Raw genomic sequence first — 27208 nt, forward strand, 5'->3', positions numbered from 1 at the left:
TTAAAATAAAAAAATATTTCAGTTAAATTAATTATTTGAAAAAACTTCGTATTTTGTTTAAAGAAATTATTTAATTGATCTAATTAAAATTTATTTTCTTTCAATAAGTGTAATTAAAATAATAACACAGGTCGACAAAATTTTTGCTTACTTTAGAACTAAGAACCAGACTATACGCTTTTTCAAAGCATTTTAAATCTGAATCTGACCTCAGAATTGACACAGCACTTCAGGTTTTCGTGATATTCTAACCTAAAAGTGTAAATAAGACGTTTTTAACTATATTTGAGGGCATGTAATGAAGCTGAAGTACGCAACGTTTATATAAACGATTTTTAAAGAAATAATTTTTTAAATTGAAAAATTCTATAATTTTTTGCCTAAAAAATATTTTTTTATAATTTATTGATTAATAAAAACTGCAAGAAATTTTTTTTAGGCAAAAAATTATAGAATTTTTCATTTTAAAAAATTATTTCTTTAAAAATCGTTTATCATAAACGTTGCATAATTCAGCTTCGTGGACATGTAACATCCAAAGATAATTTTTTTTCCAAAAATGTCGTTACAGCATATGAAAGTACAATAATTGTTACCCTTTAAAATGTATTTTGAAAATTTAAAAAATCTTTATTTGGCTCTTGAGTTATCGTCATTTGAATTTTTTGATACTACTCAATTTACGAATATTGAAAAATTCAAATGACAATAATTCAGAGACAAATGAAGATTTTTTAAAGTTTCACAATGAATTTTAAAGGATAAAAATAGTACTTTCAAATTCTGTAACGACCTTTTCGAAAAAAAAATTATCTCTGGATGTTACATAACCTCAAATATAGTTTAAAACGTCTTTTTTGCACTTTAAGGTTAGAATATCTCGAAAAACCTGACATTCTAGGTCAATTCTAACACAGAAAAAACGGTGAATAAATTTTGTTACGGATAATTTTAACCAATGCTACTTCACATAGACGATGTTACAGTTAATTTTTATACCGATTTTGGGGTAAAAATTCTACTTTTTTTTTAGTGTGATAAAGTCATATTCGTATTCAGCACGTCGAAATAATTCGAAAAACTATAGTCTGATTCTTGGTTTTAAAGCATAGGCTAAAATTTTTTCGGGCTGTGTATAATTGAATTTGATTCAATTTAATTTTTATTTGATTCTGATAAATATTTTTTTAGGTGCAAGTAAAAAATATACGTTCCTAAAAAATATTTGTCAAATAATTTCAAAATTAATTGAAGCAAAATAATTTTTCTTTTCACTAATATCATATGTATTTACACATATTGAGATTTTTATATATAATGAAGGCAGAAAATAATAATAATAATAATAATTAATTATTAGCGAAGACTAAAATGATGCCCAACATGTATATATATAGGGAACGGTTGAAACAGCTTTTTGACATCAGTTTAATCCCAAGGACTTAAATTTCGCCATGTCGAGGATTCCTCGAGCATGAAAAATGAAGGAACAAATGCGACTTGCTGCGGAAAACTCAATTAGGACAATGCCGCGTTGCGGACTTGCAATTAGTACGTTTGTACTTCGCTCACAGGTAGAAGGTATATATAAGAGTTCTATACACACACACACACTATGAACAACCCGTTCAACGCCAGTCTGTTCTATTCTCGTTTCATCTCTCTTGGGAACCTTTCGTTGGAATTCCACTCTCGTGTTTGAGGGATGCGGGAGAAAGACTTTTTCTTCGTACAGGACCTCACGCACTTTTATCCCAGTCTACATTTTTTATAAAAAAAAATAATGTGTATGTGTGTGTGTGTAAATATTATATATTCTGTTCGGAAATAATTAGCTTTTGCGTCAAAAAACCACCTACACTTTAAATCTGACTAAGTAAAATTATATCTATTGTGGCGTAACACTATTTAGTTATTTTGATTGTTTAAAATAACAAAAAAACCTAGTTTTAGCAAATTTCTAATTCATTTGTTGAAAAACTTAATCTTTTCGTTTTGTCACGTACTAAAAACCTATAGCAAATAACACTGAAAAAATTATATTCTAAATTTAAGAATATCTTCTTGGCGTCTATTTAAGTAAATTTCCCAGGCATTTTATATGGGAAATATTCTTCAATAGGCGACAAGAAAATATTCTTAAATTTAGAATATAATTTTTTCAGTCTTATTCATAAAGTAAGCGAATCTGTCCTTTGTGAATTAGTCAGAAACTACTACATCAATTAGTCAATATCTGCTAATTCAGATTCAAAGTATGTGGTGCAATTGAATTTCTTGTATATGGGGGAAAATTCCTGAAGTGAACCGATATAAAAAAAAAAGTTTTTGGATCGGGCTAAAATTTTTCCTAAATTTAGTACTATGGGTGAGTACTTCACCCACCAAATATTATTAAGTTTTATTAAAAACTGTAGAGGGGGGAGGGGGTTGTAGTTTTCAGTCAAGCGTCAACATTGAGTTTTTCTAATAATGGTAGCTATTATATACTGAAATGAAAAAAATTTTGACATATATGTTTTCGAAAGGTTTTTTCCTGCTCTTTCGAATGGTTTTAAAAATTTTTGAAAAAATTCAAAATTTGACCCGTTTTTTTGAAAATTAAAAATATTTTTGACTGTATCTCAAAATCGGCATTTTTTTTTTGAATTTTTTTTTTTTTGAAATAAAGCTTAAAATATGTACTTTTAGTAAAAAAATTTTGGAAATGTCCTTTTTTTTTGTTTTCCAGATATAAATAAATTTATTAACAAAAATTATTAAAAAATGAATTATTTCACAAAGGAATAAGTTTAAGGTAACTATGAGATTAATATTTCAAAGCTTATGAAATTCCGCATCTAATGAGCTATGTGTGAAGTATTTTGAATTAACAGATTGTTAATAAATAATTATCAATGACTGCTAGTTAATTAATTAATTAATTAAAATCTATTAATCCAAAATGCTTCATATAGGGCTCATTGGATGCGGAATTTAACCATCTTTAAGCTGATAATTTCAAATTCACTCTAACTTTATTTGCTCTTGAAATATTTCACTTTTTATAAATTTTTATAAATTTATTAGTTTATATCTCCGAAACAAGAAACAAGGACATTTTCATAATACATTTTTTTTAACTTCTCTCTGCATTTACAGGGTTGAGTCTGTCATTCAAACTAGATCGAAAAAAAAGTAAAAATAATTTCCATAACTAAAAAAGGCACATTTTTATGATTAAAAAATTAAGAAAAAAAAGAAAAAAAAAGAAATTAATGACATAAAACATAAAACCACTACAATACAAAGTATAAATCCAATTTTTACAATACAAATAAAAATTACACATTTCCACACTTATACATTTCACAACTGTAACAATATAAATAAAACTTACACATTTACACACATATACATTACACAACTGTAATGCAGGCATTGATATAAACCAATGACAGTCTCAACCCTGTAAATGCAGAGAGAAGTTAAAAAAAATGTATTATGAAAATGTCCTTGTTTCTTCTCTCTAAATCTGAATTAGTAAAAAAGTTTACTAATTTGAATTAGTGGCTCAATTTTTGCTTCTGAATTAGTAAAAAGTGAGTCACTAATTCAAATTAGTAAACATTTTTACTAATTCAGATTTAGAGAGTTGTTTCGGAGATATAAACTAATAAATTAATAAAAATTTATAAAAAGTGAAATATTTCAAAAGCAAATAAAGTTAGAGTAAATTTGAAATTATCAGCTTAAAAATGGTTAAATTCCGCATCCAATGAGCCCTATGTGAAGCATTTTGGATTAATAGATTTTAATTAATTAATTAACTAGCAGTCATTGATAATTATTTATTAACAATCTGTTAATTCAAAATACTTCACACATAGCTCATTAGATGCGGAATTTCATAAGCTTTGAAATATTAATCTCAGAGTTACCTTAAACTTATTCCTTTGTGAAATATTTCATTTTTTAATAATTTTTGTTAATAAATTTATTTATATCTGGAAAACAAAAAAAAGGACATTTCCAAAATTTTTTTACTAAAAGTACATATTTTAAGCTTTATTTCAAAAAAAAAAAATTCAAAAAAAAAATGCCGATTTTGAGATACAGTCAAAAATATTTTTAATTTTCAAAAAAACGGGTCAAATTTTGAATTTTTTCAAAAATTTTTAAAACCATTCGAAAGAGCAGGAAAAAACCTTTCGAAAACATATATGTCAAAATTTTTTTCATTTCAGTATATAATAGCTACCATTATTAGAAAAACTCAATGTTGACGCTTGACTGAAAACTACAACCCCCTCCCCCCTCTACAGTTTTTAATAAAACTTAATAATATTTGGTGGGTGAAGTACTCACCCATAGTACTAAATTTAGGAAAAATTTTAGCCCGATCCAAAAACTTTTTTTTTTATATCGGTTCACTTCAGGAATTTTCCCCCATATATTTTTTAATAAGTTATTGTATATTATTATTCGGTTAACAAATATTTAATCCACTTCTCTTTAACTTTATTCGCAATTCAAATTTATATTTTCACAAGCTAAATTCTCTATTTTATAAGGCTTGAAAAACAAGTACTAAACTTTGATTCCTATAATTAAATTTTTGTACTAATGAAAAGAGTTGAAGGGCATTTCAGAAGTTGGACAAACTTTGAATTTCAAATTGTTTGTTCATCATATTTTATTTTTGTCTTAGTAATTTACTTGAAAGTTAATACAATTGTTATGTCATATTTATTTAAAATTTAAATTATTATTAATTTTACCTAATTTGAACTTACTATTTTACCCTATTCTAATTCCTCAATTTAACTTAGTTAAATTAACTAAGTTGGGGAGAGCTTTATTAAATGAATGAATTGAAAAATAATATATAAATTATTTATTTAAAAAAATGTATAATATTCTCAATAATTAGTGTAACAAGAAAGACAATCAAACAAATCCTTATGTTTTATAACGTTTGGTATGGTTACCTTAAGATGTAAATTGAGGAATCTTCAATTAGCACCTGATGTAGTGACCTGGTAAGATTGTATCTTTTTGGTCGTTAAGATTTTTATTACCGCACGTAACCACTGAGAACTATGATAATTTTGGAAACTATCTAATACTCGCTATGACGAACTCCGTGTGTATAATTTGAGACTGCCTTCGCACAGTGGTACGAATTGCGAATCTAGCTGGACAAAATTCAAAATTTTTGTGTCTTCAAAAAATATAAATACTATAGGAATAGTATGTTTAGTTGTTCTACATTAACGTATATGAATGTTAGTTTCCAGGAAAAAAAATATTTGTCATTTAAAAACAATTTAAACATATTGCCATTCGCGGCATCTTTGTTTTCGTGAAAAATTACCGTCAACACATATCTTATAAATTATATAATTATGCAATTCGCTTGAAACTAATAAAGCAAAATACTTTTGCAAAGTAAACTAGAGGTATTATCTTGTGTGTAAAACATATTTTAAACATTTTCACTTAATATTTTCTGTATCTATGATCGTTATATATATATATAGGACTAAATTATATAATTTAAGATTAATTTTATTTACTTCGAAGGACCAGAACTTCTGGAGCCTGTGCTGGCCAGTTGTAAAACTATTTTTAATGTATAGAGTAGCCACCTTTAGCCACCTTTTTTTAAATTTTCATTTTGAACTTCCGGGTGACGGATATGCCTTAAGTATTAAATGTCGTTCAACAATATCTACTGACTCAAATGTTCTGATACTTAGTACTCATGGGTATTTTTAGTCGCTGATTATGAATCTGCAGTCAATTTTTAAAATTTCAAAATGGCGGATCCAAAATGGCGGATAACTTTTTTAAAAAATCGTTCAATTTCAATGAAACTTGGTATCTATGAGTTTTTGGGATCGCTGATTACGAATTTGAAGTGAATTTTTAAAAATTCAAAATGGCGGCACTAATATGGTGGATGATTTTATAAAAAAATGTTAAATTTCTATGAAACTCGATATCTACGGCATTTGGGGTCGATGATTAGGAATTTAATGTTATTTTATAAAAGGCACTAATTTTAATTTTTCAAAAATGACTTTAAATTTTTAATCAGAAATCCTAAAAACCTCTAAAATATCAGGACTAATAAAAATCAATCAATTTAAATGAAAATTGTTTGCTAAATTAGATCCGCCATTTTTAATTTTTAAAAGCCAACAACAAATTCGTAACCAGCGACCAAAAATACCCCTAGGTATTGAGTTTTAAGGAGATCGAATAATTTTTTTAAAGAAAATCCGTCATATTGGATCCACTATTTTGAATTTTTAAAAACCAACATTAAATTCGTAATCAGCGTCCCCAAAAACCCCTACATAACGAGTTTTATGGAAATCAAACGAAATTTTTAAAAAAGTCCACAATATTGGATCCGACATTTTGAATTTCTAAAAACCGACATTAAATTCGTAATCAGCGATCCTAAAAACCTCTACATAATGAGTTTTATGAAGATCAAACGAATTTAAAAAAAAGTCCGCCATATTGGATCCACCATTTTGAATTTTTTAAAATTAACGTCAAATTCGTAATCAGCGAGCCTGAAAACCCTTAGATACCAAGTGTCATAAAAATCCATTCAAAACATTTTGAGCTAGGATTTTTGTCCAGCTAGATTCGCTATTCGAACCACTGTGCTTCGTAGTGAAAGGTTTCCCTTTATATATTAATATTAAAATTACTTTTACATAAATATTTATTTATTTATTTATAACAAAAATGTTACGGTGACGTGAAACAATATAGTTTCGCAAAATTTCAATAATTTTATAATTATAATTTCTAAACACGTATTTAATATTGATTAAATATTATTTTGGAAAAAATTAAAAATAGTTAAATGGAAAATCTCGTTTCTAAAGTGTATTACATTAATTAATTTATAAACGTATTGCATTGTAACTTATTTTAAAATCCCATTTCAGAAATACCCAACGGAGTACAAGGCGGTTGTAATACTACATATTTAAACTCTACACACGTTACACTGTACGATATTAAATTTTACATTATTTAAACTCTACAACAATTTTTTTTTAAATTCTCCAAAATTAAATTCTAAACTGTTAAACCTTTACATAAAATTATTTACAATTTATGTAATAATTAATTATTTACAAATTAATGTTTTGTTTTATTTTACCCAGTTAAATTGCACGCACCGTTAACACAGAAAAAAGTTGGTGTTATTTTTATTGTGGATAATTTTGTCCAATGCTAAAACCCGTAAGATTTAACTCTCAACTACACTGTAAAACGAAAGGTATTTAATTTAATACCAAATTTACGTACTAAATTATCATTTCGTTCTTTTTTGATACCCAAAATCGGTAGTACTTTCTTTTTACAGTGAAGGGTAGAATTTTTTACGGATTATTTTAATACCAAATTTTGGGATAAAATAACACTTTGTTTTTTAAAAATTAATTGTTCTATTCATTAAATAAATGTATGTAGCACAGAAAAAATTTAGTCTCATTTTGATATGCAGCAAAAATGAGTCAATGCTAAACGACATAGACAGTGGCGCCACCAACCTGACTCATTTTTGCTGCATATCAAAATGAGTAGCATACGCTATAATTTTGAGTTCAGGTTTTTTCTTTGAGGGTTTAACAGTGTTGAATTTAATTTTGGAGAATTAGAAGAAAAATTGTGTAGAGTTTAAATAATGTAAAATTTAATAATCCACAGTTTAACGTGAAGGGTTTTAAGAGTTTAAATAAGTAGTATTGCAACCATCCTAAAAAGAGTACAATCTCCAAGTATATATCAAATGATTGAATTAATTTTTTGATTGGCTAATGACAACGAATCGTAAAATGATTGGCGAATGCAATAAAAAAAAAGGGAATTATGGAGATTATAACCACAGGGATTAGAGTCGTGTCAATCTCGGAATTTAACCGGCGAGAAAGGAAAGGGGGGGGGGTTTGATGTATTCGGATGGGGTGACGAGAAAGGTAGAGTAAGGTGTTGTAGCAAACACACAGCAGCGACGCACAATAGATGCGCAGTTAGTAAATTACAGGCTGCTAGGACAATGGTGTACGGTCTCCCGCTGTCCATAGACAGTACATGAAGAGGCGTGCAGCGATGCGTATCCACAGTTTGCCTATGTGTACATATATTCACAAGTGTATATATGTATTTACATCTACATACATATATGTATATGTATGTGTATCTTCCATCTCCATATACTTCCATGCAACTTCACTTAGATGCTCTCCTTTCCCTAGTAGAAATTTGTCCTAGCTATTTTAAAGGAACTGCCTAGTCGCGCTGGAGTCTGTCTAGTTACTTGACTGACCAGCTAGCTAAAAACTCGAATGTCATGTCACGCTTTTTTCATCAAGTTATTATCCAGCCCAACTTGATAATTATTTATCAATAGGACTTTTGAAAAACTAGTCAAATTAATTCTTTTAAATATTTCGAAATTCATTTAATAATAAGATTTAATGTAGTAAACACGTTTATTTTATGTAATTAAAAAAAATATTCCAATTATCAACAAAAATTATTATAAGAAAATATATTGCACTAAATATAGTAATTCGTTATAAAAATGTAATTTTTCATTCACAATTAAACTGGATTTAAAAAAAAAATTTACATAAGTAAAACGATTGAACCAACATCTTGACCTGAACTGTTAACAACACTGAAACAATTATAATTTTTATATTAATATGAATGTCATAACATAAACCTTAAAACACTTCTCGCAGTTTCAACGAAAAAATCTTGGGGCTACCGGGGAGCGAACACGGGTCCGCTGGGCGGGAACGAAAGAAACGCACGCTTTACGCAACTCGGCCGTTCTGATCAGTGATATTAGAATAAATGCTTGACGTATTTCACTGTACCTAATAATATTATGAATTTGTGCATATTATTTTTATTATTTTCTAGGCAAATAAACATTTTAGATGTTTATTTGATTTTAAATGATTTACTTATAATTTAATTTAAACATTAGACAATTATAAAAAACTAATTACTAATTTTTTTTATTTATTATCCTCAAAAATTATATGTAAAATTTTATAAATAAAATTATTTTAATAAATTAATAATTATTGATATAATATAATATTATTATTATTATTATTATTATTATTATTATTATTATTATTATTATTATATACTCAAACAGAAAAATAATATTCTACTATATTTGTAAAATTTGTCTGAAAATAATAATAATTGTTTAATCATTTTTTTTTAAAAACTAAAAACACTTTTTATTCAAGGTAATATTATTTTCATAATAATTTAATTTATTGCAATTATTTTATTATAATTTAATAAATTTTATTATTTTAAAAAAGCGCGCGCTATTTTGTCTTGGGCCAATCAAGTGATTTCAACTAAATATAGGTTATGTTCGTTTCTGATTCATGACAGCTGGCAAACATTTACAACAAATAATATTTTGCAAGTGTATATTTATTGCAATAAGATAAGTTATGCAAAAAATATATATGTGGAACAATAATTTACAGTGATTTTCATAAAATGAATATTGATTTAGATGCTCTGGAAAGCAAAGTTCATTTTTTCTTAAATTCAATTTTTTCGACCACCGAGATATTTCGATACATTTTCATGTGTTTTGTATGCACTGTCTTTTTTTGAGAAAGGAATATTAATATTATTATTATTAATTTTTATAAACAAGTTGTAATTTTTTTAAATCAAGCAAGCGAAATGTCAATACACAAAATCCTAGCATAGCTGTCCAGTTACTAGACTTATTGAAGCGCCACCGCCATGACAAGGATATGAATTTAATTTCGAGCAGCACTGGACAGTGCCATTAAAAAAACTGGATAGCTTTGAGTCGTGGAATTATCAAGTTCAACTTGAATTTCTTTCAAAAAGCACTGATCAGTAACTTCACAGTTATTTATCAGTTCAGCTAGAATCAGCGTCCGCGAGAAAAACTGTCAAGTAACTTGAGTCAATCTAGTGCATCCACGACAAATTTCTACTAGGGTTACACATGCTTGGATACACAATCCTGTAAATTCAAGACCAGAAGCTTAACCATCCCTTTTATCATGAATTGTGCGGATGACTTGCTTTATAAATTTCAGAAGCTGACGTCTACAATTTCAGCGCAAAAACACCTTCAGGCGTAAGCTGGGCTGAGGTGACTCAAGATGATACCGATTTTCTCAAAGGCTATTAATTTCCAGACTCAAGTTTTTTAACTTTATACTCACAAGATTTTGAAATAAATTTCTTTACCCGAATAAATGAATATTTATATATATATATATATATATATATATATATATATATATATATATCACAAATTTATAGATTCATAATATAAACATTTAATTTAAATATAAATATTTGCATATATAATTTTAATATTTAGAGTTACTTAGGGTATTAGTTTACTTTTAAGGTATAATATTGTGAAAACATCTCGATGGTTTGTTTTACAAAATTATTTTAAAAAGTACAATAGTTTTTTCTTATGCATATATAATTTTTAAAACATTAATGAAATTAGAAAACAGAATTAGTCTTTTAATTTTCCCTCAGTCAAGATTATGAAGTGATGTGATTTTATAAAAATTTTTCCCGTGATAGCTCGAGGCATTCGAGAGGAAATTAAAATTTTAAATCCTCGGCATTTTTTTCCTGGACGAAATGAAATGTACAAAATGTGAAACAGAAGTCTCTCGCTATGCATAATATTACATCATATGCTGTTTTGAATACTTTTTTTTTCAACCCCTCATACCTCCTAAATCACAGGCCATCATACAAGCTTGAATTCCCTTCAATTTAACGTAACTAATTTGAAAACTCTCTCGGACATATTCCAATTTTTTTTTTTTTCATTTTTTTTTATATATATATACTACCAACACAGCATAAAAATCGCTTCAAATGAAAAATATAAAAAAAATAGTTTCACCAATTTTCCAACTGCTATTTATAATTTATTTATATATATGTAATTAAAATTTTTTACCATTCATTACAACTGTCATAATTTGTAAGTGATTTTTAAAAGTTTTTTTAAAATTGTTTTTGTTTGTTCCAGTTTGGTTAATGAAAATTTAACAATAGAAATTAAAAATTACACTTTTCTTTTCACTATTTCACTTTCATTTTCACTTTCATTTTATTATATTTCTATTTTTACCATTACACTTCTACTTTTACCATTCTGCTTTTAGAATTCCATTTCCAATTTCACCACTTTCTTTTTCACTTTTACCCTTAGTATACAAAGTTTTTGGGGTCCCTGATCACGAATATGACATTATTTTTGCAAAATTCAAAATAGCAGATTCAAGATGGCGAACTTTTTTTAAAAAATTGATCCGATTTGCTAGAAAACTGTTACTAGAGAGTTTTTGGGTCGCTCATTACGAATATAAGCTTGATTTTCCAAAATTCAAAATGGCGGATCCAATATGGCGGCCGAAAAAATTAAAATTTGGTCGTTTTGACTCGGAACTTGTCACTCGGGGATTTTTGGGGTCGCTGATTACGAATCTATCATTAGATTTTTTGAAATTCAAAATTAAAAAAAAATCCGCCATTTTGAATTTCGGAAAACTAATGACAGATTCGTAATCAGTGACCCCAAAAACTTCCGAGTGGAAATGGAATGGTAAAAGTGAAGACAATTTTGAGTTCATCATTTCTTTTTTTTTTGCGACAATAATAAAAATATTTTTCTACAAAACAATTTTCCAATAATTTCCTCACGATATCTCGCGTATACGATATGAACATACGATGAACATTAACATACAAAAAGAAGACCAAATATCGCAAATACTACTTCCCATTTTCTCTCGACTTTTGATAAAAACAGTTGCACAAACAGAAGCAATGATATTGTGAAAAAGAAAAAAAAAAAACGACGACAGAAAGAGAAAGAGAATTGAACCTGAAGACGATTGTGATTTGGTTACAGTTTCCGATCGTAAACATTCACAAGTCGTGCAAACTGAAGAAGAAACTGTGAGGGCGCGCAACGGAAGAGAAAATCTGTTTGGGCGAAGGAAAGATACGATAAGTATACATATAAGAGAAAGAGAGAAAGAGAAAAAGGTTTACCACGATATATATATATATATATATATGTATATAAAAGTCGAAAAGTTGTGTTGTGGTGGACCTCTCCCCCCTCCATCTCAAATACGGAAAATTCAAAGGTCCTTCGATACTTAGCAGCGGCGTTTTCAAGTTTATCGAGCGTAAAAATATTCCTCCCATCTTCACTATACCCCCCTATATACTTTTCTCTGACACTGTGTTTCCAACTCCCAAAAAACTACATCTTCTGTTTGTCTGTATACACGCATCTTTATATTCCCTATACATACACGTGCAATATCTTACGATAATGGTGTCCGGAGGGGCGTGACATGTTGTATGCTCCTCTGCACATGAAGCACAAAAAAAAAACACAGAGGAGAGAAGGAGTAAAACCTCAATTCTTGATGCCGAGAGATATCCACGCGGCAAAGAATGGAAGCCGTCACACCCTTCTGCATATGCCATTATATTGTTGGATATTATTTTTACAAGCAATCAGTTTGCTGTACAACCACAAAAAACCCTTGATGACTTTCAGCGTATGTATATATTAAGTACATCCTTCAATAATATTGAACAATTTTTTATTTTTTATAAAACAAGTTTCATAATTTGACATTAGAAAAAAATCTCACACTATATGAATATTTATTTAAGCTGAATGCAAGAATAAGCTTTAAAATTAATTTTTTAGAATATTCATTTGACAGAATTTCATTACTTATAGTATTTTTATAACACCAGGCACGCAAAAAAAAATTTCATGCTCTGAGCTCGAGGTCAAACCATGACTACTTTATATGTTTTTGAGGTCGCTGAAACCGAATCTAAAGTCAATTAAACTCCATTACGTTAGGTATTTGAAACTAATTCAAAAAAGCCCAAAATTTGACTCAAAAATTTTGAAATAAAAAATATTCTGCTTTACAAGTCTTACCATGTCTACTTTATGTTTTTGGAGTCGTTGATATCGAATTTGAAGTCAGTTTAACCCTACTATGTCGCAGTTATTTGACATTACCTAAAAAAAAACACAAAATTCGTCCTCAAAATTTTAATATCAAGAAAAATTCGGATCTATAAGTATTACCATGTCTGTCTACTTTGTTTTTGGGATCACTGAAACCAAACCTGAAGTCTATTTAACCCCATCAAGTCAGGTTCTTGATGCAAACTCAAAATATCCTAAAATTTGACCTAAAAATTTTAAAATAAAAAAAAGTCTAATTTATAAGTCTTACCATGTTTACTTTACGTTTCTGAAGTCGCTAAAACAAAATCTGAAGTCTATTTAAACCCACCACGTCAAGCTTTTGACATAACATAAAAAAAACATTTAAAAAATCAAATTTTGGGATTTTTTCGAGGTTATGTCAAAAGCTTGACGTGATGAGGTTAAATAGACTTTAGATTTGGTTTCAGCGACCTCAAAAATATAAAGTAAACATGGTAAGACTTATAAATTAGAATTTTTTTTATTTTAAAATTTTGGGGTCAAATTTTGGAATTTTTTGAGTTTGTTTCAAAAATCAGACTTGATAGGGTTAAATACACCTCAAATTCGGCTTCAGCGACACTAAATACATAAACTAGTCACGGTAAGGCTTATAGATCGAAATTTTTCTTGATTTTAAAATTTTAACGCCAAATTTTGAATATTTTTGAGGTTATGTCAAATACCTGACGTGATGATGTTAAACTGACTTGATATTCGGTTTCAGCGACCCCCCCCCCCAAAAAAAAATAGTCATGGTTTGACCTCGAACTCAGAACATAAATTTTTTTTTGCGTACCTGTGTTATCAGCCGAATTTACATTTCTTCGAATTATTATGTTACAGAAATTTAATTTAAATCGAATTTTTATATTACAGAATTGTTATTTAAACGAATTTTCATTGTACAAAATTTTTATTTCATCAAATTTGAATTTAAATTTAAAAGAATTTTTATTTTACAGAAAGAATTCTATTCTAGCTGAATTTTGATTTATTCGAATTCACATTTTACTGAATTCTTAAAACGCCGAATTTGTCCGAAATTGCAAATGTCCGAAAAATAATCGACAGAAAATATTTCGGTGCAAATTTTTCCGACACATGTTTATTCGTACAAATAAAAATTCTGTAAAATAAAAATTCGCCATTTTAAGAATTATGTAAAATGTAAATTAAAAGAAATCAAAAGTCAGCTAGAATAGAATTCTTTATAATATTTTTTTTGTAAAATAAAATTTTTTTAAAATTTAAATTCAAATTCTATGAAACAAAAATTCTGTAAAATGGAAATTCGTTTAAGTAACAATTCTATAAAATATAAATTCGATTACGGGGAAGGGATCGGTGAAATTTCAATTCATCGAAATTAATGTTGTTTAGGTTTGTCAATTTTTTTCTAACAATATTGAATATTTAAAATTATAATATAATATGAAAAATTAAAATACAATTTCTATTAATATTTTTTAATAATAAAACTAAAAATTCTCGTTTTAAATTAAATTTTTTTAAAGAAAAAAAATATAATTTTTTTTCTCTTTTTCTCTTCACAAGCAGAATTCATTTCTCATTTTTTTTTTCTAATAATGAAAAAATACAGCCTTGCGTGTAAAAGATAATAATCAATGAAAGAATAAAAAAAAAGAGGGCGGTTGACGCGATAGAAACAAGTTATTTATATTTTTCTTTTACTTTGGTAAACAGTTAGGATATCAGAAGTGCAAACTAATAAAGTATACTTAGTATAATCTCAATAAGATCCGAGGCAGTAGAATGAAAGGCGATAGAGAAAAAAAAATGGATTTGATTACTTTTCTCTCTAGCGCAAGACACATTGACGTGACATCAAAGAAATAAGAGGATAAGCGTAAAAATTGTTCCGAAATAAAGTACACATATATGCAATATAGATGACTTGGCAGATGAGTAATGCATCAAGATAATCGATCGATTAAGCAGAAATAATGAATGCACAATTTAATTAGATCAAGATTTATTGTAGCGAATCGACACAATGAATAACAAAAAAAATATATATATATTACTCTCAAAATTCACCAGTTTATTCTTGTACGAAAATAAAAATTATTTACAATTTTTTTTTTATTATTATTGCTATTATTTTCTTTCTTTTTATTATTTTTGATTTTTTCACTATTTAATAAGCCTTAAAGTTATTCTACTGTAATTCTGAATGCGAAATGTAAAAAGTGAAATGCAAAAAGTGAAAATTGTAATGCAGAATGTGAAAAGTGGAATTTGGAAATAAACTTTTCTGATGTGTAATTCCGTCGGAATTCCATCGGAGTTCCAAAGAATTTCCGATGGGATTCCGACGGAATTACGTTGGAAGTTCCGGTGGAATTCTGATAGAACTTCCAGGGGGCACTTTCCGGGGAATCTTTCCAAGTGGGAGGATAAGGTTGTGATAAGCTTACAGTCTCTCCTGCACTAATAAATAACAAAAGAAATGTTTTATCTTCAATTAAACCAAATAAACTTAAATAAAGTATTTCTTTATTAAATTCCTTTTTAATCTTTTATTAATAAATATTATTGCATTCAAAAAAATTATTATTTCTTATTAATCAAACTCGAAATTTGTCTCTTTTCATGATCGGCATAATGAGACTTATTGTTAGTCATTTCATGAAATGCTTTAAAATATTAGACATATTGTATAATTTTATACTATTACACTAAATGCATAATTATAACCGTTGAATTTCATGAAATGTCTAAAAATTTTAGACACATAGTGAAATAAATAATTATTTCACAATCTGCTTGCGCTTCATGAAATGTCAGATTTCACTAAGAGGCCTACGACATATATACACAAAATGAGGGGATAATTTACGTATGTATAGAAGAAATGAAACGAGGTTTTGGAAAAAATAGGCATATAAGTTAATAGACATGAATATAGATGCGAGTGAAACGAAGAAAAGAAAAGTGGAAGGAGAGAAAAGAAAAGTATAAGGGAACAGTTTGGCGCGCATTTTTCACTGCGACACAAGAGGGCGAGTAATCTTTTATTTGTGCACCCCTTCACCACCCGTTTCCTCCCGCGCGGGTGCCACGATTCTTTTCACACTAGGCAGACATCTTTTCCGCCATCTTTCTTGCTAATTACCCGACCCGTTTTTCAACGGCTCTCAAACCTCAAGCTGTATTCTCTCTCTCTCTCTCTCTCCGCGCGCCACATTCGCGGAAATGACATGAAATATTCAAGCAACCAACTTTACGGTGTGGCTTCTATCTGTGATCTGCGCCTTCTTCCGCCCCCTAACTCTCATACTTATTTTCTTCTTTCTCCCCCCCGTCCTCCTGCTTCTCCTCTATGCCTTCAATCTCACTTCCTCTTTCTCTAGTTATAGTAATGCGTATACGAGACTTATTTCGATCCTATACCGCTTCTCTTTCGCATCGCGAAAACATATATATACACCTAGCTCTCTTTCTCTTTTTCTCTTTATATATATATACCCCTCTGAAACGAATTTGCTACGTGACATGAATTAAATCGAAAGTTTTATGGTCCTCAATCCTATGGCTAAATTACCTTCGGATTGCCGCCAGCATATTTCATTCGATCGAGCGCATATAGTGACGGATAAATTTGTGTTCAATTATTTTTCACCTTTTTAATTCCTATTTTAATAATATATATATATGATGTATTTCACGCCAAAGTGTATGTCCATCTGGTATTGCATCTCCGATTTTTTTGAGATATTTTTTTTTCTTTTAGTACACTGAGAAAAATATGCAATTGAATCAACAGCATTTCTGCTAAAGGCATAAAAATCATTGATTCTGAAGCATATGCTATAGAATTTGTAAAATATTATACAGATTATATAGCACGTGCTTTTGAATCAATAACTTTTATGCCTTTAGCAGAAATACTGTTGATTCAATAGCATATTTTTCTCAGTGTACTGATTGAGACTAGCTTCCATGAATTTTTTCAATTTTTTTTAGCAAGCCGTTTTCGAGTTATAGAATTTTGAAAATTGGAGAATTTTCATGACTTTTACTCTCTAAATCTGAATTAGTAAAAATGTTTACTAATTGACTCACTTTTTGCTTTAGAATTAGTTAAATTTTACTAATTGTTGGTAAAAGTTACTAATAATTAGTAAAATTTTACTAATTCAGAAGCAAAAAGTGAGTCACTAATTTTAATTAGTAAACATTTTTACTAATTCAGATTTAGAGAGTAATTTTTGAATGCTCATAACTTTCTTAAAAATGCATCAATTTTAAAAGTCTGATTTTCCAAATGTGTGTTTTTAAACGAACTTTAACGATATTACTATCAAATTTTTATGTTTTAACGATAAAAAGTCATTTTTCTCATTTGACGTACTGATCGAATTTTCTCAACATTTTTTCAAAAAAACTACTTCTTTTTACGAAACTTTTAAGCCTAGCCCGATAATAGGCAAACGATATTTACTATATTTTCAGAATTTTTAAAAAAATTTTTAAAAAAATTTTTGGTTTTTTTATTTTACGTACTTTTATGTATTTTGATGCGCTGATTACAAAAATCATAGTAACAATCCCAAAAATTTTGATTTTTATAGTGAAAAATAATGAAAAAGTCCCAAAATTTATGGTTTTTTTCGTTTATTGGGTAAAATATAAAATGTTTACACAAAAGTTATAGATCTTATTAAAATACACTTTTTATATCTGATGCATTTTTTTTTAATTTTGCATATTTTACCTAATAAACGAAAAAAAACATAAATTTTGGGACTTTTTTTTGTTTTCACCATAAAAATCAAATTTTTTGGGATTGTTACTATGATTTTCGTAATCAGCGCATTAAAATACATAAAAGTACGTAGTATAAAAAAAAAACCAAAAATATTTTTAAAAAATTTTTGAAAAATTCTGAAAATATAGTAAAAATCGTTTGCCCATTATCGGGCTAGGCTTAAAAATTTCGTAAAAAGAAGTAGTTTTTTTGAAAAAATTTTGAAAACAAACGATCAGTACGTCAAATGAGAAAAATGACTTTTTATCATTAAAACTCAAAAATTTGATAGTAATATCGTTTAAAAAAAATTTTCGATTTTTTTGTTGAATAGTACGTTTAAAAACACACATTTTGAAAAAAAGACTTTTAAAATTGATGCATTTTTAAGAAAGTTATATGAGCATTCAAAAATTAAAAGTCATGAAAATCCTCCAATTTTCAAAATTCCATAACTCAAAAACGGCTTGCTAAAAAAATTTGAAAAAATTCATGGAAGCTAGTCTCAATTAGTACTAAAAGAAAAAAAAATCTCAAAAAAATCGGAGATGCAATTGAAAATAGACTTACACTTTGGCGTGGAATACATAATATATATGGGGCATTCTATTTTAAAATTATACCCCTAGTAAACAATTGACAATATAAGACAATTTTTAAATAATTAGTTCTCCTATTTATAAAATAAAAAATAATTCAATTTTATTGTTTTAAATCAATAGTGTGATTTTTTAAGACGCATGATTAGAGGCCGTCCATAAACTATACGTGACCAATTTTTCGACCTTTTTAGACCTCTTCCCCTTTGTGCCCAACCGTGGCTTTAATCACACCCCCACCTTCTCCCTAATAAAGTACACAATTTTTATGTAACCAAAAATTAACTTCACAGAATTTTTATTTGTTTGAATTTTTATTAGTCAAAATTTTTATTTACTCGAATTTCCATTTAACATAATAGGCATTTTAAATTATTTTTATTAGATAAAATTTCATTGCGTAGAATTTTCTTTCAGATGAATTTTCATTCGAACAAATAAAAATTCGCCACGAAAATAATTATGACAAATAAAATTCCATAAAATATGAAAATTCTAACGAATTATTTTTAGAACATAATCATGCGTCCCGGTCTTTTTACGTTCGAAATTAAATTTTCTTTCTTTATTATTTTTGTTTAAAATAAAATTAAAAAAATGTCTTACCTATCTTCAACATTATATAAATATAAAATAATTATCAAAAATACGAAATAAATAAAAACGAAATATTATAATAAATGAATAATATAATAATTAAAACAAAAAGACAAATAAGCGAAACAGTAAATTCCTTCCCATAAAATGAAATAATAAATAAAATCATAAATAATACAAAAAAAGATAATAATTAACTACAATAAATTTACTAAAGACACATATAAAACCAACAAAAATTATATAGAGTAGACATTATCTCATATCCCTAATCGGAATTTTTTTTTCCAAAATTATTTTTAAAAACAATAAACCACCCTAATTCTCAAATCTTTAGATCTACACTTAATATTATTATTTTCAAGTCTAGAAATTAAATTATCTAATTACTATGAGGCTATTTTATCTTGATCTCTACCTTGTGAGACGCGACTTATATACATTTATATTGAAAGAATGAGAAAAAAGGGGGAAAAAAAAAATAATGTCTGAACTTGTGGAAAATAAATTGCGCCATAAAAGATTATACAACTCACGGCATAGGATAAATGCACTTCATAGTTTTGCATCTGTTTCCTGTTTCAACCTAGTCAAGAATACTATAAATTTTCGTCACGTTGAATGAAAATAAGATGCACCTGCTATAACTATAGTGTATAGTTACTAACCTTGATAAAACGCTTGGCCTTCGTTAAAAGTCCCAGCGTGGTATGCCTTGACGTTTCAGGACCCAATGGTACAAGTCCTTTCAGCTTTTCAAGACAATTTCTAAGGTGTGCTCGTCTGTAACAGAAAAAAAACAATTTCAAAATTTTTTAAAATTTAACATTTTTTTTTTTAACAAAATTTATTTATTGGCAGTAACGTGAAAAAATATTATAATTTAAACTAGCAAAATTAAACGCGCGCCAAATTGAGTATTTAATTGTTTGTTATAAAGAAATTAAAGATTAATATTATCAATAATAATTTAATTTATTAGAATATTATTACATATTAAATGATAATAATGAAAATTATATGTTTACAGGCCTCGGATTATACGACTTTTTCCGACTTTTATCGACTTATTTTAATAAAATGCGACATTCTTTTTTACATTTGAAAAAAAAATGTAAATAAAATACATTCTTTTAGTATAAAATGTAGATTTTCTTCAGATCTTCTTCAATTCAATTATTTAACAAATTTTGAACTAAAATGATTCTTCACTAAATTAATTATTTTTAATAATTTTAATGAAATACATCACAAATTCAATTATATCAAAATTATTTTTCAATTAAAATTTTTATGAAATTTAACAATTGTTTATAATTAAAAAAAAATATATCACAATAAAATTGAATTATTTTTTAAAAATTTCAATTCAAAATAAACTAAAATTCAATTATTACCCGAAATTTTAATTCAAAATCAATTAAAAATTCAATAATTATCAAAAATTTTCAATTTAAAATTTAATTATTTACCAAGTTTTCAATTTAAAATGAAATAAAATTCAATTATTTTCTAAAATTACTATTCAAAATTAATTATCCAAATTTTCAATCAAAAATGAACTTCAATTAAATTATTATCCAAAATTTCAATTAAAATTCAATTATTTCCCAAAAATTTCAATTCAAAATAAACTAAAATTCAATTATTACCCGAAATTTTAATTCAAAATCAATTAAAAATTCAATAATTATCAAAAATTTTCAATTTAAAATTTAATTATTTACCAAGTTTTCAATTTAAAATGGAATAAAATTCAATTATTTTCTAAAATTTCTATTCAAAATTAATTATCCAAATTTTCAATCAAAAATGAACTTCAATTAAATTATTATCCAAAATTTCAATTAAAATTCAATTATTTCCCAAAATTTTCAATTCAAAATGAACTAAAATTCAATTATTTTCCAAATTTAAAATCGAATAAAATTTCATTATTCTCAAAAATTTAAATTCAAAATTAATTGAATTGAATTTTCAATAATTTGAATTTAAAAGCATCTAATATTTAATTATTTCTAAAATTTTCCATCGAAAATTTTTTTTTTTAAATTTAATAATTTCAATTATAACTCTAAGGAAATTCAATTATTTTTAACTATTTTAATAATATTCTTTGAAATTTCAACTATCTGAAACCATTTTTCAATTAAAAATGATTTTCAGGTTATTGTATTTTGTCCGCATTTTCTAATAAATTTTTAGTGAAGTCATCAAAAATTTTAATTAAAAATCACTTAAAGTTTCAATTAATTTCAAAAATCTCAATTTTAAATCTTTGAAAATTCAATTAAATTTAAAAAATGTTTTCCAAAAATTGTTTGATAAATTATTTTTAGTTCTGTAAAATTTAATAATTGTTTGAAAATTAACAATATCTTTTGAAATTTAATTATTTCTAAAAATTTCAACTTTAACCCTTCGAAAAGGATTATTATTAAAAAAAAAATTTTTATTTAAAAATCTGTAAAATATTTTTGTTAAAATGAAAAACAAATCCACTTTTTTTTGGAATATAAATCGACTAAAATGACTTTTTTGTGTCTTTAAGTTGATTCGAGGCCTGTATTTTTATAATTAATATTTAATAGGTATTCGTTGGCCCCTGGTACCTTAAAAATTAATTTTTTTCAAATTACTATCTTGTACTATTCAAAAAACACGTGAAATCAGAAAAGGCCAACTTCAAGTTAGGACAGAAGGACAGACCAAGCATTTTATTATTATATAATTATTTATTGCACGGTATGAGTGAAAACTATTTTTTTTTGTATTTTTATACAAGAAGGTTAATTTGAAACAACTAAATTTTGGTTCAGTAAAAAACCAAAACTTTTGGTTGAATTAATAAAAAGTTTATTTGGATCAAATAAATATTTATTTTAAATCAAATAAATTTTGTTTGAAATAACAAAAAATAATTATGTTACTCCAAAAAAAAAAAATGGTATATTTGGTTCAAACAAAACTTTTCTCTGATTGTGAGTGTAAAAGAAAATGTTTTTTTTTTCGTATAAATTTTGTTGGAACTAATTTTTGATTCACGTAGTAAAACATTAACGACATACTTTCAAATATTCAAAAGCGTCAACGTAAATTCCATATATGAAAATTGACAGTATATATATATATATATATATATATTCCATGATACAACGCTAATCTTTGCATCCAACTTTTTATCGAGAGATACCACTAAAGTTATGAAAATGTCACATACCTCGTTACTAAGCCTTTATAAATTATCTGTGTCGTTTATGGCTTCGTAAATCCGCATGATATGGTAATATAAATCTCATATATTTATACTTAATAGGAGTTTAGAGCGAATATTCTATGAATTTTTCAAGAACTCGAAAATATTTTCGCAATTTCTTTAAACAAAATAAAAAATACTATTAATTTTGCAATTTAAAAAAATTTTTTTTTTTTTTAATTATTTACTTTCTATAAACTTTCATTTTAGACTCTTTAATTTGATGTATGTTACAAAAAAAAGATTTTATTACTGTCACAAAATTTATTACTGGCAAAGTACTGGCACAGTACTGGTTCCAGTGTCGCGCCAGTACTCTGGCAAATTTTAGTAAAAAAGGTAAAAATTTAAAAAAAAATTTTTTTTTTTCGACTTCAAAAATTTACATATTAAAATTTTGCGACAAACAATAACAAAAGAACAATGAAAGCGCATGTTGTGTAAATTCTTTCCAAATTACTTGAATGGCCAGAGCTGTATATTTTTCAAAGAGTGGGGTATTTATCGCTGCCATTGTACAGGGAGAGTATTCACGCGCCTAATGGCCCGTGATCGCGTCGATAACCCGGATCGTATACTTCTTTTTTTTCCGGGGCCTGTCACCTTTTTTTTCTCTTTTTTTTCTTCTTTATCAAGCTTTTTCTCTCTATTGGTCTTTTGTATATATATATATATTGAAGAAAATACGAGACAATAAAATTTTATTTCATATTTTATTACCTGCGATTCCTCTACTCTCATTGTGCAAATGAAACTACAATTTTATTTTATTTACTTTCACAAAAAAGTGAGTACCCCGCGTCTCCAATATATCAGCCACCAAAAGTAAAGTCTAGAAATCGTAACAAGCAAAAAAAAAAAAAATTTATATATGTCTTATATAAAATATTGAAAAATAAGAAAAACATATGGAAACATTTATGACGCTAAGATAACAACCCAAGATCTATTTTGCTATCTATATATATAAAATATATATAAGAGGGTACTTTGTTCCAACAGCGGTATATAACGAATGAGGCAAAAAAAAAAAAGGATTCAACTTTCCAATATTTCCTTCTATTTGTATGTCAAGTGTCCATATCTGAATGGGATATAAATACTGAAATTGGTCAATATTCTTTTATTGATTGTTTTCAAGACAATAAAAATCTTTTTAAACAGAATCATTACTTCCTTTATGTATAAATCAATTTCCAACTATTTTTAACTTTCGATCAAAAGAGTAAGAGTAGTAAAAAGGTAAATCAAATTTTATTACTCAAATACGTTCAAAAAATTATTTGATTCAATTAATTCAAATTATTTGAAAAATATATACTAAATATGAATTATTTTAAAATATTTACTAAGTATTTGAAATTTTACAAAAATATTTACTTGGTTTAAATATCTTTTATTTGCATCTAAAAAAATATATAATTGATTCAAATAAATTGAATTATTTTAATTACATTTAAATAATTACATTTAAACCAAAAATGACTTGTAATTAGATCAAATAAATAATTAATTGATTCTAATAAATAATTTCTTTAAACAACACTAAATAAATTGAACTATTTAATGCAAGTAATGAATATATTTTGATAGCCGTGGTCGTTAAAGCACTCTTAGATTAGTTTTTAGATTAGGTAGTGCGTCGGGTGTTCAATCCCCGTAGGGTTCGAATTTTAATTTAACGTTTAAGAGTTTCGAGGTCTTAACCTCAAACTAAAAAGTTGGGTTTTAACAACTTTTGCTCTTTGAAAGTAATAAATTTTAAACATATTTTTAGTTCTGTGAAAAATCATTTTTTAGTTTGAGGTTATGTTCGGGGCTAAGTACCCTTAAGGTTGATGTAGCAGGTTTAGTAAATATTAATTTGATTCAAATACAGATTTAATGGAGAAAAAAGGTTATAAAAACACTACGCACTGAAAAAAAGGTTTAAGTTGACAACAAAACATTTTCGTATAATATATGTGCAATCAAATTTTTTTTTTGTTGCATCAATAAAAATTTGGTTATCCTAATCCAAATCCAGTTGGTATTACCAAAATTTGGTTAAGACAACAAAATTCCTTCTATTTGTTTGTCTCAATTAAAAATTAAAATAACCAAAATTTTGTTGACGCAACAAAAATTTTTGTTTGCATGTATATTAAACAAAATGTTTTGTTGTCAACTAAAACCTTTTTCTCAGTGAATTTAAATCATTTATTTAGGATCAAATAATCAAATAAAAATTATTTGATACAAATAAATTATTGGTGTACAAAATAGAAGTTGATAAAGAATTTTCTCTTTCTCTCTCTCTCTTTGAAATTTCGATTATGATTTGATAAATAGTGTATAGCAACATTTTCAAGTGTCTTGGTATCTGCACGTGTCACGTCACGTGTTAAAGTTTCATTTTACGTTCCATTTGCTAAACACACGCATAGGGTAAACACGAAGGTATCTGTACAAAGAGATGGTGGCCACAGTCTGTTTACGACAGGACGCTTAAAGCCCCCCGACGAAAGACGAGAGAGAATCCATGTTTATATACATTTCTGTGCGCAAATACTGTTATTTTCACAATTAAGGATTGTCCTCTAAAGACAAATTCAACAATAATATATATATAAACCACACAATTTCCATTCAATAATCAACAGGAAACTAATTTTCCATTAATTATATTTAAATCAAATACTATTAAATTCTTTTATTTCTTATACAAGAAAGAAAAGAATGACATTTGTAACATACCTAAATGTTTTTAATACAAATAGAAACATTCTATTAAACCACGTGAGAAGAATAGGAATGTCAACTCAATGGAGAGAATTTAAGAGGGATGAAATAGCATTTTCCCTTTTATTTTAGGCGATTCGCCCCTCTTCTATATCGTCGTGCAATTTCTACAAAAGTCGAGACGTGGTCCAGAATATACCAGTGGACGTGAGCCATTAGGCCATTTAATTATATGTTTATGTTCGGTTTAATACTCGGCTTTTGGTTGGACAACTATAGACGATGGTATACAGTGGGTTGAATTATGTCTCTAGTGGAATGAGAGAAGATGAAGAGGGATTAAATTGATGTGACCATATGTCCTTACGTTTAGAGATGCGCACTTTGGGAGAAACAATAACCTAACCAAAGCTTAATGACCTCATCAAAACCAAGCTATAAATCACGCTCATACTGTATACCGTCTATATTCCTTTGTCTTTTTATATAATATCAACTCCAACAGATGTCTCCTTTTTTATTAACTGTATTTTGTCACTTCATATTTTACAAAAATCACCGTATTTTATGTATATTTAAAATTGTTAAGTCTCTCTTTTTTTGGCTTTTAACTATGAACTCAATCAAGTATTGATCCATATTTCGTTAGACCATAATCCAAACCCTGCTTTGAACACAGAAAATGCTAATGAGAATCAATACACCAAAAGCCAGCTTCAAACATCGAATATGCTAATGAAAACTAAGTAGCATTATACTGAGCTTCCAATATTTAAATACTAATTATTTCTTCAGCTTTTGATTCTACGTACGAAATTCTATCGTGTTTTAAAAATCTCTTATAGGAATCAGGATCGAGTTATTCATCAATAAACAGAAACCAACAGATTTCGACAAAAATTTTTAAAGAGTTTTCTTTAAATACATATAGGATAGACTTTTTGTAAAATCTGTTTAAACAACGTTGAAATGATTCTTACGGAATCCCAAAAGTGAAAAACCCTTATTTCATTTGATTTTAAAAACAAAAAGAATTATTCTCACTCAATAAAAATTATATCATGGGAAAAGTTTTCACCACACACCATATACTAATTCTTCAAAGTGTTACCGATGAAATTAGAAGATGAGCTGTAAACGTTGGAACTTTAATGTTCGCATAAAAGAGTTTTATGTAAGTTTTCTTCATAAGTACATCCATAAAATAAAGCGATCAGAAGCGTAGTGGAACAACAATAGAAAATTATGGAGTAATTAGCTTTGGAAGTTTGGGCGTCACCATCATCATAGCGACTCAGTGGCGCGGCGTCGAGTCGAATATCCGGGTGGGTATTCCTGGTTGTAAGATATCACGCTCTGATACTAGAGAACTAAAGTAGCTAGATGGCTGGGTATATATACACACCCTCGCGAAATATACACACATGTAAGAGAGAGAGAGTGCTATAACTTGACATGGTTACACTTGAGCCACAGTTGCCCCAACTATATATATACCCATGTATAACTATAGTTAAGCGATACATTGCCTTCGCTGACAGTCTGGCAGGAAGCTCAAACGAACTTCCATTCACACGTTTATGTACCGGAATTCGATGAGAACGATGTCTGCGTTGAAGACGAAGACGACACACCAGGGTCTCCTGACGCGTTGAACTTGCCAGCTAATATACCGAACTCATCTCCAAGAAACCTTTGAGAACTCCCAGAGGTTCGGGGAAACACAGAGAGGTGCAGAGCAACAGCAAGCAAAGAGAACACAAGGATGGTATATACTCTCTCAAGAGCGCTTCTTGCTTCCCACTAACCATATATCCGTTTTCTCTCTTTCTCTTTCTCTCTCTCCCTCTCTATGTGCTTCAAAAGTCGAGATCAAAGAGAAGAAACGATTTTTGTGATTGCGGAGAACTCAACGGTAGTTGAGAGTCGTATATACCAATCGTGAGCTCCGTGACAGCACCGCGCGCGTACTCAAGTGTACTCCGTATCAAACTCACTTCTCTATTCCGCAATTGGTGTATGCCCATATCTCCTTTTGCCTTTTTCATCCTCCCTGTTATTTTCCGTTTCTCGATCTAATATTTTGCTTTTGCCCAGAATCCTGTTATGAAACAACCTCTGTGCACAGACCGCATATATATATATATATATCTATT

At 27.6% G+C, this 27208-nt stretch overlaps 1 protein-coding gene across 1 annotated transcript in view; it reads right to left on the minus strand.

Moving 5' to 3' along the window:
- LOC127283606 (max dimerization protein 1-like) overlaps positions 1 to 27208 on the minus strand; it is a 457228-nt gene that overhangs the window by 188035 nt on the left and 241985 nt on the right. Inside the window, exon 5 of the mRNA XM_051308596.1 lies at positions 19744 to 19858. Within this exon, the coding sequence (XP_051164553.1) occupies positions 19744 to 19858 (115 nt within the window). The remainder of the gene's footprint in view (positions 1 to 19743; positions 19859 to 27208) is intronic.

The sequence above is a fragment of the Leptopilina boulardi genome, unplaced genomic scaffold (genome assembly GCF_019393585.1).
Source record: "Leptopilina boulardi isolate dan_hultmark-lab unplaced genomic scaffold, ZJU_Lbou_2.1 LbouV2_310, whole genome shotgun sequence".
Lineage (NCBI taxonomy): Eukaryota > Metazoa > Arthropoda > Insecta > Hymenoptera > Figitidae > Leptopilina > Leptopilina boulardi.